We start from the raw sequence: 17029 nt of genomic DNA, 5'->3' as shown, positions 1-17029 counted from the left end.
CTTGACTCTCATATTCTTGCGGTTTTCTTTTTCCTTTCTCTTCTCTTCTCTTCTGTTCTGTTCTGCACAGTTTGCTTTACATTTTTTCGTTTTTATTTTAACTTTTTTGCAATTTTTTTGTTTTGTTTTCTTTGCTTTTTTAAAAGTGTATGGTTGTCGCGTTTCTTTTTCTAAACAAAGCTTTCTTAAAGTTTGAATTTCAGAAAAAAAGAATTGAAAAAAATTACATTTCGCTTTCGTGTGTTGTTGTTGTTGTTTGAAAGTTTTGGGGGGCGTAAAAAGTGTACGAAAAACTCAATCTGTTTGTAACTCTAGAAACGACTTGTTTTTTAAAACACAATTTCAATTATTGCAAGAAGCTTTCTACATTCTATGCTTTAATCTGTTTATTTTGCAATGGTTTTTAATTTTTTCTTCATACGCATACAAAATAATGTTGATTCAGGTTCAAGCAATGACAAAAAAAAAAATATTTTTTCAATTCACATTTTTCCATTTTTTTCTTCTTTCCATTAACTTGTTTTTTATGTAAAAAAGGAATTCTTGAATCTACTGCAGAATTGCTTTTTCGTGACTTTCTTCTTTTTGCTTCGTGTACTTGCGTAAATGCGTTCGAAATTAAATGATTGAAATTGTATTTGCTGATTTGCTGATGTTTCTGGGATTAGAAAAGAGAAAAACCCGAGTTTTTACGCTTCGTTCTTCTGTGTTGAATGTGTGTCCTTCTTGGCGTTCCATCTATGCACTAGGCATCAGTGAATGCGAATTGTTGTTAATGAATTGAAAGTTAAGAGGAAAACTGAAAGAAATCCATTATTAATTTGGGTGTCATCCTCTTTATACTACCCTATACTACATACTTTTTGGGTGTCGAGTGTTGTTGTAAAATTTTCATCCGCTTGAGCTGTAGTTCGAGCTTAGTTAGCGGGCTCAGAGACGCGGTGCACCTGGAGCACGGCCACAGCCTCCTCCACCTTGGCCTTGAGGGCCTCCTGGTCCTCAATCATGTGCAGCAGCTCGGAGTTCTCGATCTCCAGCAACATGCCGGTGATCTTGCCAGCCAGAGCGGCGTGCATGCGCTCAATCATCGGGTACAGACGCTCGCCGAGGATCTGTTTCTGCTCCTGTGGTTTAGCGTTGGCCAGCAACGAGGCGATGAGCTTCTCAGAGTCTGAAAAATAATAAAAACGGGCCATTAATTAGGACTCCAACATTTCTCGACTTAAAAACTTACTCTTGCCCTGCAATTGCTGTGGGATGGGCTGGGTCTGCTGCAACTGCTGCACTGGGGGATTGCGCATGTTGGAGGTGTACTTGTAGTTGGAGGCGCGCTGCTGGGCACCGCCGGCGATCTGGGCTCCGGGAATCTGCATGTTGGGGGCAGCGGTCTGCTGGCCGGTGATGGCGCGAGCTCCAGTGTTGCGCATGTTATTGGCCGCGGCAGCAGAGGCGTGAGCTCCCTGCACGGGCTGTGGCTGGGCACCACGTGCTCCGGCAGCAGCCGATCGGAACTGGGTGGGCACCGCACCGGATGGGCCCTGGAAGCCACCGGCTGCGGCGGCAGCTCCGGCCTGAACGCTCTGTACGGTGGCGGCGGGACGCACTTGTGGCGCCCAGCGAGGTGTGTTTCGCATCTGGGTGGCCATCGAGGGACTGAAGAAACGCTGGCTTGGCTGTAAGGTCGGCACAAAGAAGCCGCCTGCCGCGTTGGGCTGGAAGATCTGTCCCAGCTGCTGCATACGCATGCCGGTCATGTGACGCATGTACTGCGAGGCGAGGTGAGCCTTGCGCTCCTCCTTCCTCTGGGCCAGGGCCACGTACAAGGGCTTGCTGCCGACGACGCGACCGTTCAGCTCGGTGACGGCGCAGGTGGCTTCGTTGGGCGAAATGAAGCACACGAAACCGAAACCCTTGGAGCGACCCTCCTCATCGGTCATTACCTTGGCCGATGTGATGGTGCCGTACAAGGAGAACTCCTTGCGTAGGCGATCGTCATCAATGGTGTCGTCCAGGTTCTTCACGTACAAGTTGACGCCGAACACGGACTCGTGGCGCTTCTTCTTGAGCTCTTCGAACTTGCGCTTCAGCTCCTGCTGGCGCTCGGCCTTCTTCTGGGCACGGGCCACGTACAGGGACTTGCCCTCACCCATATCCTTGCCGTTGAGGGCCTGGACGGCCGCCTCAGCAGCCTCTGTGGTCTCAAAGGCCACGAATCCGAAGCCCTTGCTCTTGCCGTCCTCCTTGGACATGACCTAGAGGGGAAGACAGTGTCAGAAAAGCACCAAAATAAACCCCATCTAAGAAAGGTTACCTTATAGCTGGTGATCTTGCCGTACGGCTCAAAGAACTCCTTCAGCTTTTCGTCGTCAAACTCCTCGGTGAAGTTCTTCACGTACACATTGGTGAAGAGCTTGGCCTTCTCGCCCAGCTCCTTCTCGCGCTCCTTGCGGGGAATGAATTTGCCCACGTAGACCTTCTTGCCGTTGAGCAACATGCCATTGACCTTGTCGATGGACGTGTTGGCGGCTTCCTCGGTCTCGAAGTGAACGAATCCATAGCCCTTGGAGTTGCCCTTCTCATCGGTGGCTACCTTGCAGCTAAGGATGTTGCCGAAGGCGGAGAAAGTGTCGTAGATTGCCTTGTTATCGATGGCCTTGTCGAGGTTCTTGATGAACACGTTGCCAACGCCGGAGCGGCGGAGGGAGGGATCGCGCTGGGACCACATAATGCGAATGGGCTTGTTGCGGACCAGGTCGAAGTTCATGGTGTCCAAAGCACGCTCAGCTGCGGATGAAAGATGAGGTATGTTCTAATTAGCAAGGTATCAAAAGCATAGTATACTAAAAGATTCTTAAATGGCATTGTGACTCTTCTACTTCTGCACTGGCCATAAGCAAAAAGCAACCAAGTGCATGGTAAGTCAAGTCTGGTCTTTCATTTGGCAACTATTAATCTTAGTCGTGTCAAAAAGGGTTTATTCTGACCAACCAATGGGTTGTAGTTGCTAAATTTATGGTGGCTCATAATTTTTGGGACTGTCAAGCTTCTGCTTCTGCTGATGGTATAAAAAACCCTCTGCATGGTAAGTTCCTTTGCTTTCTTTAGAAACTTTAAATCTTAGTCGTGTCAAAAAGGGTAAATAAGACCAACCAATGGGTTGAAGCTGCTAGTAATCTATAGATCTGAGATGGTGAACAGCCTGATAAGCGAATTGTTGAAGAATGTTTATCTAAACCATATAAATATAAAGCAGTTACTGTGAAGTTATGAAAATATGTAGCTGTTATGCTTCTACTTCTGCAGATGGTATGCGGTACCCATCAACATGGTAAGTTGCATAGGTTTTTATAGCAACAATGAATCTTAGTCGTGTCAAAAAGGGTTAAATCTGACCAACCAATGGGTAGAAGTTGCTAAAATGACATAAAATCTGAAATTCAAGCATCTTTCAAATAAAGTATTAGATTGTAATGCTTCTACTTCTGCGGATGATATGTAAAAACCATCAGCATGGTAAGTCGCATTAAGTTCTTCTAGCAACATTGAATCTTAGTCGTGTCAAAAAGGGTTAAATCTGACCAACCAATGGGTAGGAGTTGCCAAGAGTCCAGATCGAAGTTTGAAGGTAATAAATCAGAAATTTTTCTTCAATAGTACAATATGATGGTTTATGGAATCAGTGAATGTCCTGCTTCTACTTCTGCAGATGGTATGTGGTACCCATCAACATGGTTAGTTGCATAGGTTTTTATAGCAACAATGAATCTTAGTCGTATCAAAAAGGGTGTATTTGCTAATAAGTTTTAAATATAAGATCTTGGTATCTTAAGGATCATACAATAGGATTGTAATGCTTCTACTTCTGCGGATGGTATGCGAAAACCAACAGCATGGTAAGTCGCATTAGTTTCGTCTTGCAACATTGAATCTTAGTCGTGTCAAAAAGGGTTAAATCTGACCAACCAATGGGTAGGAGTTGCCAAGAGTCTAGATCGAAGTTCAATGGTATTAATCAGATTATTTTTAATATTAACATATGATATTTAATGGAATCAGTGACTGTCATGCTTCTACTTCTGCAGATGGTATGCGGTACCCATCAACATGGTAAGTTTCATAGGTTTTTATAGCAACAATGAATCTTAGTCGTATCAAAAAGGGTATATTTGGCCAACCAATGGGTAGATGTTGCTAATAAGTCTTAATTCCGAGATCTTGGTGTCTAAATGATCTTATAGTAGAATGTAATGCTTCTACTTCTGCTGGTGATATAAGAACCATCAGCATGGTAAGTCGCATTAGTTTCTTCTGGCAACATTGAATCTTAGTCGTGTCAAAAAGGGTTAAATCTGACCAACCAATGGGTAGGAGTTGCGAGAAAGGTCTGTTATCTAAAACGATCTTATCCATAAATATCAAAAACCGAAATTCGGCAATATATTGTAGGTTAGTATAATGCCCTCGAGCAGTTTCTAAAAAGTTGGTAGGCTTCGCCCTAACCTCAAAAGCCAGAGTTCAGTAAACTTGGTGGAATGCTGGAATGCGACGGCTTTCACACGCAGCGTAATCACCATTGTACGCTTAATTCGATAAACAAATGTAAGCGAACAACGGGAAACGAAGAAGCAGCAGCAACAATGTGTGCGCAGTGAAAGTTTGTTTTCGTTTTTTGTAAAGCCACGACTTTAATGGGCGAAAGAGAGGCCGAAGAGCGGTTCACTGACATGTCAAGAATTTGGAAGTGTTAATCAATGGAATGGCAAGCAGGGAGGAGGACTACTACTAGTGAAAGTGAAAGCAAAACAAAGGTAAAGTAAACGCCAATAAAAGGCGGGCGTGCGGAAATTTACTTAATGGAAATATAACCTAAAATAGATGAAGGCCAACAGAGAGAAAGAAATGGTCCAAACAACAATGAACACATGTTTATGGAAGAGACGTATGTGAGTGCGAGTATGTGTGCGTGTGCGCAAGTTCGCCGCTTGGAAACAACACACAAATATACAAATAAAACCAGAAAATGCGACGAAACAATGAAACAACTTATGGGCGGGGCTGCGATAAGGTGTCGGGGCAGTATGGAGCCCATATTATTCCATCATAATTGCAATTTTGTGCGAAATCGAGGCGGAAACTTCTAGGCGAACGGTTGATGAGTAGCACAAGCCAGCTGTTTTGCCCGCCCTTCCCGTCTCCTTCCACAGTAACTGGAATGGATACATGTACACTGGTACTTGTACCGTGTGTGTGTATGTATGTGTGCGGGAAGATTAACGTAAGCAGCGGGCGCACGGTGGAGCGAGTTATGAAATACTTGGAAGCCGTTTATCTGGTCCTCTTATAAGACTCATCATTCCATCAAGTCCAGTTTTGATGGCCGTTTTTTTCCCACTGTACGCGGGGCATGTGGCTGTGTGCGAGTGTGAGTGCAAAAACTGCACACGTGTTTCCTTTGTTTCGCGCGGGAGGGGCTCTTGGCTCCCTTTCCAGGCACTACGACTACGGAACTACACTACGTTTCGGGGGGATTACTCACCATCGGCTGGCTGCTGGAAGTTGACGTAGGCATAGCCCAACGAGCGACGGGTAATCACATCGCGGCAGACACGAATTGACAGGACTGGACCAGCAGACGAGAACTTCTCAAAGAGTCCCGCTTCAGTGACGTCCTGCTGGAGATCACCGACGTATAGAGAAGCCATATTTGGTGGTCAGGTCTACCTGCAAGTTACGATAATTAATTTGCTGTTTTTCACTCGGAAATTCGGGTTTTTTCGAAATTTTTACGGACCGGATGGATTCGGCCAGGCAGGCGGTGAAATAGAAAGAAAAAAAGCGGCGTGGCTTTTGCTCTTCTATTCGTCTGTCTGTGTGTCTGGGTGGCAACTCTGGCGCGCGTGACAGTGCATGGCAACGCCGCCACATGTGCTTTGTTGTTGCCCCGTCAGCGCTCTCCCTCTCTGCTCTTTCTCCCTCTCGCCGTTGGAAAATTTCCACACATACACACAGATAGACACGCGTTCTGCCTGCCCGAAATTATGCGATTTCTAGGATTTCCGCGAAAATTCACGATCGTTGGAGCCTTGCCCGCGATTCTGGGAATAGTTTGGCGTTCCATGACGCCATTTTTGAACGGCGGGCGAGCCGAAACAAGACGAATTTCACTGGGAAAATTTCCCATTTCGCCTTGTCTCGCGTCGCACCCTCTTCTCTCTCACACACTGCACGCCTTCGTCCTCCTCGGTACTTACTTTTCAAACACGCTCGAATTTTTTGCTACTTTTTACAATTTTTTTTGTTACTTTTTGTGTTTTAATATTTTTTTTGGTTTTTATGTATTTTTTCTTCACAAAAAATATGTGATAAGCCGTGTGCTGAAAGCGAATCCACGACCGCTCACGAAAACGGACTCTACGCGACAGTGTTGCCGGTCAGTTTTTTTAATATACCGTTCGTCACTGAAAAATACCAGTTGTGTATATCGAAATATACCAAAAGAATATCCCAAGCGTTCACGGTCACAGTGACTGGAATGTCTTGGAATGAATAATTTTGCATTATTATAATGCACAAATAAAAACATTATTTTAAGAGCATAGCTAATCACTTTTTAAATTTAAACAATTAAATTAAAATATTTTTAATATTTTAATGTAAATTTTCACTGAGTTTGTTATCCAAAGATATGTAGGAAACCCTACTCTGCATGACTTTTGAAATAATTGTAATGCACAAGTAAAAGCATTATATTAAATGCATAGCTATCACAATTTTTTTTTAAACAATTAGTAAAATTGTTATTTTAATGTAATTTTTCATCATCACACTTATTGAAAGACATGTAGGCAACCCTGTTCTTGACTTTTGAAAAAAATTTAATGCACAAGTAAAATCACTATATATAATGCATAGCTATCGCAATTTGTTTAAACAATTTAACCAATTAAGTGTTTGTTAATTTTTTAATGCAATTTTTCATCATCAATCCTATCTAAAGATTCGTAGGCAACCCTGTTTTGCTTGACTTTTGAAAAACTAATTTTCCGCACAAATGAATAAGGTTTCGCTTTAATTTTCAACAATTTCTATGCAACTGCACTGTAGAAACGCACTCATAACTCTGGGATTCCCTCTTTTCAAACTTACCCAACTCGACGAAAAAGTGATGAGCTTGCACTCCAAGACTCCAATAAAAGCCAGAGTATTTTCACTTATCCGCTCGAACCGGCACTCAAGAACTTTTTATGCTTTTCGTGGCTTTCTACGAAATATAAACAACACTTGAAGAGAACCGCCAGCGACCGAGTGTAATTAAATAATTTTTTTGTTTTATGGCAATAAACCAATTTTTGCTATTTTTTTTCTGTTCCTGTTTCAGACGACAGCTGCATGCGCCCTGGCATTCGAGTACCTAATGAAGCGGCCAAGCAAAATCGGGGCCTGACAGACCCTAAACCCAAACGTCACTTTCCCCGCCTACTGGGGTTCCCCACCAAAAAAGACTTCCAACCAAAATCTCAGAAACGGGCACTTTTCGAAACATTTATTTGGGCATTATATACTTCATTTCATTAAACACATATTCCGGTCGGGTTTAGCTTGAGATTTTCTTTAGCGTTCAACTCAATTTTGATTTCATGTAGCTTTTAATAGTTAAAATGTATTTGCTTAATGTATAGTTTTCCCTAGACTATGGGCGACAATTATTATTGAACTAGTCCTAAATTTTATTTAATTTGTGTGTACTTTTTTTGTATGCATAACATGGTTTGTGTGAGAGTTTCCCTTTAAATATATATTTTTCGAAAATATACATGGGCGAATTAAGTGGTAACTAAAGTACGATTACGATACTGAGCTTAACTGAATCGTTTTTCCCCTTTGATAGACATTAATTAATACGTTTTCATTCAGCAGCGAATGTTACATAGGCTTCCAGATTAATCTTGTAATACTTTTACCAATTTTGTGGAAATCTACTGCCATTGCACAATTATAACCTGTATTCAGTTGCTTTTTGCATTTCTTTTTTGTTTTTTTTCCTTTTTACATTTTAACAGTATACCGCTTTAATGCTGAACCAATATTTTGAACATTCTTTTGCTATTTTGGCAGTGGATTGGTAATAAACTTTTAAACGTTAACAAATAAAGGGGCCCGGAGTTGGCAGCGAACATTGGATAAAGAATAACGCAGGAAAATGATAATGAAAATGATAAACATAAAGGTAAAAATGAGTCGTCGTCTAGTCTAGTTCCTAGTTTCCCATCGATCCGATCGCAGCATCTCCTCCCCACTCCACCAGGTACTGCACCTGGCCGTTGCCCATGCGCCGCTTGGCCCGGATGGCAAAGGACTCGCCGGCATCAATGCGATTCATGGCGCCGCCGAAATACTTGTTCACCGACTGCTTCAGATCCAGCATGGAATGTCCTGGGGCTGAGAGCCCGTTGCTGCTGCTGGTGGTCGCCGTCGAGCTGGTAGAGTTCCGGCGGCTCTGGCTGGGCGAGAGCTTCTGTGGCCGCTGGCGCAACAGGCGTCCGTGCGTCGGCTTGCCCATCGGCGGCGCCGGTGGCTGCAGATCTTTGGCGTAGAGAGGAAGGTAGTGGCTGGGTATGGGATTGATGGTGGTGGTGCTGATGACCTGTTTGATGGGAAAAAAAACTCATTAAACACTGTGATTACACCAAGTGCATTGTTCCTACCTCAATGGCCGTGGTCAGGCGCCGGTTGCGACGCCTGCGCACTTCCTGATTGGGCCCTATGGTTATGTCTTTGGCACTCAGTCTTCGCTTGATGGTGCGCACCATGCGCGGCTGCTCCTTGGAGGTGCCCTTAAGCTTGAAAATGCTGTTGATGATGCCATTCACCCCGACCCCAGCTCCACCGACACTCCGTCCCTGCGTCGCCTTTTTGGGTGTCGCCATCAGGAAGGGATTGTTGCGTCCCAGAAAGTTGGCCGGCGGGGGTATGATGAGGTCCAGCGAGCTGGTTCCCCGGCTGCTGCTCGAGTTCTCGTCGGACGATAGATCACAGTGATTGCGGCTGTTGTCATAGCGCTTGGACAGACGAAAAGCCTTGCGTTTGCGACTGCTGTTTGCGTCCAGCAGCGGTGGAATGGGAGCTGGCAGCTTCCCGGGATCCCCGTCGTTGGCATTGTCGTCGGCGAGATCGAGGGCGCCCGCCTCGACGGGTTGCGGCTTTTTCGGCAGCTCATCCTGCTCCTCGATCTTCTGGCTGGCCTGTTTTTTGGCCTTTTCGATGATCTGCTTGATGGGGATTTCGTCCTCGCTCGTTTCGACCGGCTCATCCTCATCCGTATTGAACTCGTAAACATCTTTGGGAACTCTTTTCAACGGCTCGCCGCCATTTCCCATCGACTTCTCTGGCATGAGCAACAGCTTGAACTTCTTGACCAACAGCTCGTCGGAAAGCTCCTCGTGGGGTTCCAGGAATACCTTGGGAGTCAAGGGCGGACCACTGTGCCGCAGCGCATAGAAGGCCGGCGCTCTTTTGAACTCCCTGCCGCAGACAAATCTCTCCGAGTAGTCTTTCAGAGTCTGCTTAATGCGCTCCATCAGTGCCGTCTCCGGCAGTGTGCGCCACTGCTCGCAGATGGGCAGCTGGTGGCGTTGTTCGAGTATGAAGGGCCAAATGTCCTTCAGCAGGTGATGGTACTTCTGGTGCTGGTGCTTGCGCAGATTGTACAGCGCTATGTGGAGCACATCCACCCAGTCGATTTGCAGACGTCGCACAAACTCCACGCCATTGTTGCACACGGTGCAGCAGAATACAAAGAACCTGGAGGAGTACAGTTCAATTAAATTCAAAGATCCCACAAAAGCCATTCAAGACTTACATGTCGCCGCGCAGCAGCTTCCTCTTGAAGTTCTGCATGCATTGGGTGTGGAACCAGTTGCGACACTTGCAGCACTGCAGCATGTTGTGATCGAATTTGCCCGGCTTCCCGCAGTAGCAGTATATTTGCTCCTCGTTCACACGATGCTTCTCATCCCAGCTAAGCTTATCCGCCTGTGGGAAAAAACCGGATTAGCAACATAATCCCTATGTTTAGGTACACAGCAAACTCACATGGTAGGGTAACTGGCGGCAAATCCCCGCTGGCTTGTTGATCTCAACCGGCTGTTGCATTTTCATGGGTTTTGCACACCGTTTGCAGCTCCAAATTCCGCTGCCGGTAACGATTTCAATGGTACACCCGCGATGGTAGCCACGTCCGCAGCGCTCGCAGATTTCCACCACATCCTCGACATCCGACCGCTTGCAGGCCACGCACATGGGTCCGGTGGTGGAGGTGTTTGAGGTATCCGAACTGGAACCGCCTCCTCCGCCACCGGTAACCGAGCTACCGCCACCCAACTTGCGCAGCTTGTCAGGCTCGCACCATTGCTCGGACCGATCATCGAAACGGATGAGATACTGATCGCATGTCTGCTCAATAATGGTGCCCAGGTAGAACCTGCCATCGTTGCACTTGATGAAGACGTCCTCCTGCAGGGCATATGTGACAGCCGGCGGGGGAGGAGCAGCAGCCACTGGTGGCAGCGACGGCGGCGGAGATGGAGGAGTTGGCGGTGTGGGTGGTGCTGTTTCGACGGCCTTGAAGCTCGGCTTCATTTGGCTGACGGCCTTAAGCAGCGACTGCGTGGCCAGCAGCGGAGGCGAGGGCGAGCTCTTCCCTGGCGAACTCATCGTCTCCGGCGTGGTTGGCGGTGTCTGTGGCGTTGTGGTCGTTGAATCCGGCTCATCCACAATCACCACGGCCGCCGATGTGGTTGTGGCACCGCCATAGCTGCTGCTGGACACCGAACTGCTGCTGCAGCTGCTGCTGTCCGCCGTGCTGCTGTCGATAAGGGGCAGGATGGCCTTGTGCTGGATGGCCGGTATGATGGGCGACGGTTGCTGGGCGGTGCTCAGCGATGAGCTCAGGGAAGCGGGCGATTCCGCGTAGTGGTTGTTGATGCAAATATTGATGCGATCCAGCACCACGGTGGATGGCGGCGAGGATGAGTTGCTCACGGGCACCAGCGGAGGCGGCTGCAGTTGTTTGGCCGCCCCACTGGCCGTCATGAGGTTGAGTTGTCCCGCCGTTTGGCCAGCGCCGCTGGGCAAATAATAAGACTGAACGGGCGCATAAAGGGAGTGCGGTTCCTGTGGCGACTTATTCAGACTATAGACACTCGGTGCCGTCGAGATGATTCGTATGTTGTTGGCTTTGAAGGGACTGGAGCTGGTGGCCGCCTGTTGCTTCGTCGGCGTGGCCTGTTGGGCGAAGCTGTTGGTGATCTGTATGGTGCTGGGATGTGCGGGGTGAGTGCTGGCCTGTGGCGGTGCTCCTCCGGCGGTGGCATAGAAGCGCTTGGCCACCGTCGCAGGTCCTGCGGTGGGCGGCAGGATCTGGTAGGTGGTGGTCATCCACTGCGGCTGCTGGCCAGCCTGTGGCTGCGGCAAGTAGCCGTAGGTGGTGCTGGTGGCCGGAGGAGCTCCTGGGGCGACGGCAGCGCTCTGCTGTTGCATGAACGGATGTGCCACGTTCTGCGGCGGGTGATCGTGTTGCAAGTGGTAATGGTTGTTCATCATTGCGGCTGTGTGTGTGTGCGTTGTGCTGTGCTGCGCCTGATGGGGGCTGATTCGCAGTCTTTTCTAGAAAAATAGGTTTCTTCAGTACGATTTGCCGGCTTTTTGGGGTTCGCTTCTAATGGGTTTCTCGCCGATTAACACGAGCTCATTAATCTGGCGCCTTTTTCGTCGAATTTGTTGTTGCCCCGCTGACACATACATGCACACCCTGGCTACACATACGCGGCGGAGAGCGGGCCCTTTTGTATTCCGTGAGCCTTCCACATTCGTACTTTTCCACGGCACCTCCGATTTCAGACGCCGATTTACCCACCTTTCAGTGTGCCTCGATTCGTGCATTAAATTAGCATTGTGCCCTAATTAAGTCGGCTGTCGGCTGCTATGGTCGTTGGGCCAAGTTCATCCCTAACAATTAATTTTCGACGAATGATCTCGTTCGCCCTGGCCAATTTTAACAAATTTTCAAAACAACGTAAGGAAAACGTAAGTGTCAGTACAGTACGAGATGCAAGATGAACGTAAGTGTCAACAAAACGTAAGCCACCGTAAGGTGTCAGTAAAAAAGGGAGATAGCCTCAGCGTAAGTGTTAGTAAAAAAGCGAGATGCAAGAGAGAGAGAGAGAGAGAGCGAAAATGCACAAAACAAATCACTTGAAAATTAATTTGTGTCAGCCATTTTCCATAGAATAGTGTGGCGGTGGCTCTAAAATACCATCGGGCCAGGAAAAATATACTCAAGTCCTAGCCGAGACACCAACCTATATATTTTGGTATATTCCTGGTATATACCAGAAACTTCGAGAGTACTGTCTCGCCAAAATTTTGGCAGCGATAGTCGAGACACCCTCCTAACATTCGCATGGGACCGTATTCGAAAGGGTATAAATAGAAGCAAATTTTAGTTCGATGTGAATTTGACAAACTGGTCACGCTGAGTACAAAAGCAAAAGCAATTCGGAGATTTCATTAAATTTTTCAAAACGCGGAAAAACACATAAAAAACCGAAGAACTAAGTTAAAAAAAGCGGTACACGTCGAGAGTGAAGTGCAAAAAGCAAAGTAAACAAGTTTAAAGCGAGTTTATTACTCTGTGAAAGCCTAGCGAGCTGTGAAATTGTTAAGGTAGGTAGGCGGAGCAGGAGAACTGGAGCTCCATTTGGTGGCTCGAATGACGCACTTGCCTGTAATTGAAAATATTCGATTTCAATTCCAATGGAGCTGCAACTTTCACGTCTGAAATTGTACCCATATGTACATTTTACATATGTATTTTGTACCTGGACACGCACACTGTCCCCTTGACACACACACTCACACACACACATGCATGGGCACGCATGGAAAAGTGAACTGTGAACTGGAAGGGGAGCGTGTGTATTGGTGGGCCGTGAATTCATTGACTACTCCATTTCAGGCTGCTGGTCACTATATGTCCAGGTCGCGTTCATCCGCAAAAGCCGTGCAGTTCAAGCACGAATCGGAGGAGGAGGAGGACGAAGAGGAGGAGCAACTGCCTTCCAGGAGGATGCACTCGTTCGGGGACGCGGGCGCCATCGGGAGCGGGGTGCCGGCCTTCTTGGCCAAGTTATGGCGCCTGGTCGACGACGCCGATACCAATCGCTTGATCTGCTGGACCAAGGTAATCCTACGCCGCCATATTGTTTATTTACCTTTCCAGGGAGACCCCCCGCCCACCGCTTACCGCTAATCAGCATGGCAACAATGACGTTGCTTGCAGGTGTCTCAAGCTCTCTTCTCGCTTTTTCTCTCTCTCTCTCGCTCTGTCTGTCTGTCTGCTGTGTTGTTGCTGTGTCGCAACGCACGTATGCAAGCTTCTCTTGTTGTTTTTGTTGTTGATTTTGCCATTTGCATGCGTACGTGCGTGAACTCTGGAAAATTTTCCATCTCCAGCTGTCAATCGAATAATTTCCCTTGGTCATTCAATCGGTTTTTCATTTAAGATAAGAGTAATTGGTTCTCACTTTGGTAAGCACACACTCTTAGCGAAGAGTGTGCTGATAAGCATGGCGTTTTGATACCTTTTACAGTCAAAAACATACAGATGTGGTCAAAATGTTAGTATTTTCATCGAAAAATATTAGAGAGCTTAAAAACTTCTTAATCATATTATATAAGAGAAATCAAAAGTATGTGTGACTAAAAGAACATGTTTACGAGAATTCAAGGAAATTTCTTTACATTTTTTAGTTTTTTTTTTAGTCAAAATTAGTATTGTCTAAGAAAAATATATTGAGAGTATAGTAACTTTTGAAAATAAAAGTTATATAAATAACAATATTTTACAAAACCTTTTTTTTTACATTTGGATTAGACTTTCTGTAAATTCGTTAAAGAAAGCTATTTTATCAAAAACATTGTATAACATTTTTAATGATTCTTTAAACACTTGTAAGATATTTTACATCGGCCACTATTATTTTGAACACAGCTGTATTTTCGCTTTTTGCATCTATAGATATTATAATAATTAGCTAATTATATTCGTTACTGCAAACATATAAGCAAGCGCTTATCGTTTTCCCTTTGCGGCCTACCGCGAATAGGTTTGTGGCAACCACATATCAGCATGACTCTCATATCGCTTCCGTTTTCCATTTACTTTTTACAGGATGGCCAAAGTTTCGTTATACAAAATCAGGCGCAATTTGCCAAGGAATTGCTGCCCTTGAACTACAAGCACAACAACATGGCTAGCTTCATCAGGCAATTGAATATGTGTAAGTAAATTGCATACAAATTTCTTAATTGAAATTACAGCTTATTTTTACATACACAGATGGGTTCCACAAGATCACCTCCATTGACAACGGAGGGCTGCGCTTCGATCGCGATGAGATTGAGTTCTCCCATCCCTTCTTCAAGCGCAACTCCCCCTATCTGCTGGACCAAATCAAAAGGAAGATATCGAACAACAAAAACGGGGACGACAAGAGTGTGCTCAAGCAGGAGGCCGTGTCGAAGATCCTCAGCGATGTGAAGGTGATGCGCGGCCGCCAGGACAACCTGGACTCCCGTTTCTCAGCCATGAAGCAGGAGAACGAGGTGCTGTGGCGTGAGATCGCCAGCTTGCGCCAGAAGCACGCCAAGCAGCAGCAGATAGTCAACAAACTGATCCAGTTCCTAATCTCTATTGTGCAACCATCGCGCAACATGTCCGGCGTCAAGCGTCACATGCAGCTAATGATCAACGATACGCCCGAGAACGATCGTGCCCGCACCACTAGCGAGACGGAGAGCGAGGGAGGCGGCGGCCCGGTCATCCACGAGCTCAGCGAGGAGTTGCTTGACGAGGTGATGAATCCCTCGCCGACTGGCTACGCCGCAGCATCGCAGTACGACCAGGAGAGCGCCTCCCCGCTGGCCGTCGAGCGTCCACGTTCTAATATTAGCATAAGCTCGCACAACGTTGACTATTCGAATCAGAGCGTCGAGGACTTGCTTCTCCAGGGAAATGGAACTGCTGGCGGTCATCTTTTGGTCGGCGGAGGCGCTTCACCGCTCGCCTCCAGTGTGAGTCAGTCGCCGGCCCAGCATGTTCTCTACACGGTCACCGAGGCACCCGATTCCCATGTCCAGGAGGTGCCCAACAGCCCGCCCTATCACGAGGAGCAAAACGTGCTCACCACGCCTATGGTGCGGGAGCAGGAGCAGAAGCGTCAGCAGCTCAAGGAGCAGAACAAGCTTAGACGACGCGCTGGAGAAGATACGATCGATCCCGCCCCAATTCTGGTGGAAGAGGGCCTGCCCAAGGTGCAGCGCAAGGGCTCCCAGGTTAATGTGCAATCTGATGTAATGGTCCAACCAATGATTATCAAGGCCGAGCCGGAGAACAACTCCGGACTGATGGAACTCATGAACCCCTCAAACTCTGATCTGTACGATGTGGACTTCATCAGTGAAGATATGCCAACAGACATTTTCGAAGTAAGTAGCTTAAAATCTCGCCTTAAATGGTTGCTTATTGTTTTCCGTATTCAGGACTCTTCTTTGCTCTCTGCTGGCGTAGAGGAGGCAGCCAAGCTGGATCAGCAGCAGAAATTTGGACAATCGACCGTGAGCAGCGGCAAGTTTGCCAGCAATTTCGATGTGCCCACCAACAGCTCTCTGCTGGATGCGAATCAGGCCTCGACTTCGAAGGCTGCGGCCAAGGCGCAAGCCAATGAGGAGGAGGCCATGACTGTGGCCAAGTACACGGGCAGCGAGAACGGATCCCAACAACGAGACCCCAACAACGGTCAACTACTGAGAATCCCTTCAGTGTTAGTAGACAAGAAGCATTCAACAATCAACCAGAACAGCCATAATCAAGAGGCTAATTCTTACTGTTGCAGTGATGACCTCCACGGACACTTGGATAGCATGCAAGATGAGTTGGAGACACTGAAGGATCTGCTGCGTGGCGACGGCGTGGCCATAGATCAGAACATGCTTTTGGGTGTAAGTATCCATAGTTATTATCCATTTTCCTTCTTGGGTTAGCTGTCCGTGTGTCCGACCCAAGGCTTACTTTACATACGTTCTATTTACATGATCAGGCGCCGGGCAGGACGCCGATTTTTCAGTTGACCGAGGACGAGCTGCTTCTAAAGGTCAGCGCAAAGCGTCCACACGAGCTAGGCTTTCATGTCAAAAGATTATCCAACTGAACAAACTAACAATGTGGTTTTTCTTTATATACTTTACAGCTCTTCAATGACTCCGATCTGATGGACAACTATGGCTTATCTTTTCCCAATGACAGCATAAGCAGTGAAAAGAAGGGTGAGTTCGGAAGTGGCTACTAAACCTCGGTTTGGCAATAACCTATTTAATCTAAACAGCGCCCAGTGGCTCAGAACTGATTTCCTATCAACCCATGTACGATCTGTCCGACATTTTGGACACCGACGATGGCAACAAGGATCAGGAGGCCAGCAGACGGCAGCTGCAGACGCAGAACTCTGTTTTGAATACGCCACGTCACGAGTTGTAACTTATATTAAGTAGTGGCAGCCCAGGCTACTATCTGGCGAACCATTTGTTTTTAGTTTGTAATGGAATCAATCTTTAAAAAGTTAATTTTCTTCACTTGCTCTGTCTAACCCTTTAGTTGATTCATACCTATAATCATATTAATCACCGTAATCATATTAATGATGCTGTATATGCCTTACGCACTATATATATGATATATAGACTAACCAGTTCTTGTTGTAGAAAGACTCGAAGAATCAGTTAATATTTAGATGTATTTTGTATCCGGGGATTTTGCGAGCCTCGGCTCAGGTAGAAGATTTTTAGTTTGCACTAACCGATCGAGAGGATTGAACACTGCTCGGATCGTGGACGATTTAAGATCGCACTTTTATTAATCTATAATAAATTGTTTTAAGCCGCGTTAAGCTGCAAATGAAATCGACTGTCTTTT

General features: G+C 46.6%; 3 protein-coding genes and 1 long non-coding RNA gene across 10 annotated transcripts; 2 read left to right on the top strand and 2 right to left on the bottom strand.

Moving 5' to 3' along the window:
- Positions 1-34: 34 nt before the first annotated feature.
- On the bottom strand, positions 35-6442 carry pAbp (poly(A) binding protein). Of its 2 annotated transcripts, none has more exons than XM_036813151.3 (6): positions 6252-6442; positions 5537-5721; positions 2312-2784; positions 1235-2252; positions 861-1171; positions 35-799 (listed from the first exon to the last, which is right to left on the bottom strand). In XM_036813151.3, exons 2-5 carry the CDS (start codon positions 5700-5702, stop codon positions 918-920), a joined length of 1911 nt encoding a protein of 636 aa, XP_036669046.1. In that variant the 5' UTR covers positions 5703-5721; positions 6252-6442; the 3' UTR covers positions 35-799; positions 861-917. The 2 variants fall into 2 exon arrangements, with proteins under 2 accessions (XP_036669046.1, XP_036669047.1); XM_036813152.3 differs by lacking the exon at positions 6252-6442 and adding an exon at positions 5792-5933.
- A 171-nt stretch (positions 6443-6613) lies between these two features.
- LOC139352465 (uncharacterized) lies at positions 6614-8075 on the top strand. The gene is made up of 2 exons (XR_011603665.1): positions 6614-7307; positions 7379-8075. It is a non-coding gene; the product is annotated as an uncharacterized lncRNA (long non-coding RNA).
- Positions 7529-12094, bottom strand: Pcl (polycomb protein Pcl). Of its 3 annotated transcripts, none has more exons than XM_036813147.3 (5): positions 11915-12094; positions 10093-11664; positions 9860-10032; positions 8706-9801; positions 7529-8644 (listed from the first exon to the last, which is right to left on the bottom strand). In XM_036813147.3, exons 2-5 carry the CDS (start codon positions 11599-11601, stop codon positions 8258-8260), a joined length of 3165 nt encoding a protein of 1054 aa, XP_036669042.2. In that variant the 5' UTR covers positions 11602-11664; positions 11915-12094; the 3' UTR covers positions 7529-8257. The 3 variants fall into 3 exon arrangements, with proteins under 3 accessions (XP_036669042.2, XP_070850709.1, XP_070850710.1); XM_070994608.1 differs by having other exon boundaries at positions 10093-11659; XM_070994609.1 differs by having other exon boundaries at positions 10093-12094.
- A 421-nt stretch (positions 12095-12515) lies between these two features.
- On the top strand, positions 12516-17016 carry Hsf (Heat shock factor). 4 transcript variants are annotated; one of them, XM_036813150.3, is made up of 9 exons: positions 12516-12723; positions 13016-13240; positions 14231-14339; positions 14399-15546; positions 15601-15881; positions 15954-16059; positions 16158-16211; positions 16308-16383; positions 16443-17016. In XM_036813150.3, exons 2-9 carry the CDS (start codon positions 13031-13033, stop codon positions 16592-16594), a joined length of 2136 nt encoding a protein of 711 aa, XP_036669045.2. In that variant the 5' UTR covers positions 12516-12723; positions 13016-13030; the 3' UTR covers positions 16595-17016. The 4 variants fall into 4 exon arrangements, with proteins under 4 accessions (XP_036669045.2, XP_016928976.2, XP_016928972.2 ...); XM_017073487.4 differs by lacking the exon at positions 16158-16211; XM_017073483.4 differs by having other exon boundaries at positions 15601-16059.
- The last annotated feature ends 13 nt before the right edge of the window (positions 17017-17029 follow it).

The sequence above is a fragment of the Drosophila suzukii genome, chromosome 2R (assembly GCF_043229965.1).
Source record: "Drosophila suzukii chromosome 2R, CBGP_Dsuzu_IsoJpt1.0, whole genome shotgun sequence".
Classification (NCBI taxonomy): Eukaryota; Metazoa; Arthropoda; class Insecta; order Diptera; family Drosophilidae; genus Drosophila; species Drosophila suzukii.
The sequence above is the reverse complement of the archived record's forward strand: the minus strand, read 5'-3'. Positions and strand labels throughout refer to the sequence as shown.

Bases quoted from the DNA above. Each gene is read 5' to 3' on its own strand.
- pAbp (XM_036813151.3), bottom strand. From the start codon at position 5,702: ATGGCTTCTCTATACGTCGGTGATCTCCAGCAGGACGTCACTGAAGCG. The intron at 2,785-5,536 runs GTGAGTAATCCC...TTTCATCCGCAG, and splicing joins CTTCCAGCAGCCAGCCGATG to CTGAGCGTGCTTTGGACACC. The intron at 2,253-2,311 runs GTAACCTTTCTT...CTTCCCCTCTAG, and splicing joins GCAAGATCACCAGCTATAAG to GTCATGTCCAAGGAGGACGG.
- Pcl (XM_070994608.1), bottom strand. From the start codon at position 11,940: ATGCACGAATCGAGGCACACTGAAAG. The intron at 11,660-11,914 runs GTGGGTAAATCG...TTTCTAGAAAAG, and splicing joins GAATCGAGGCACACTGAAAG to ACTGCGAATCAGCCCCCATC. The intron at 10,033-10,092 runs GTGAGTTTGCTG...TTTTTCCCACAG, and splicing joins GCCGCCAGTTACCCTACCAT to GCGGATAAGCTTAGCTGGGA.
- Hsf (XM_017073483.4), top strand. From the start codon at position 13,031: ATGTCCAGGTCGCGTTCATCCGCAAAAGCCGTGCAGTTCAAGCACGAA. The intron at 16,060-16,157 runs GTAAGTATCCAT...TTACATGATCAG, and splicing joins ATCAGAACATGCTTTTGGGT to GCGCCGGGCAGGACGCCGAT. The intron at 16,384-16,442 runs GTGAGTTCGGAA...TAATCTAAACAG, and splicing joins CATAAGCAGTGAAAAGAAGG to CGCCCAGTGGCTCAGAACTG.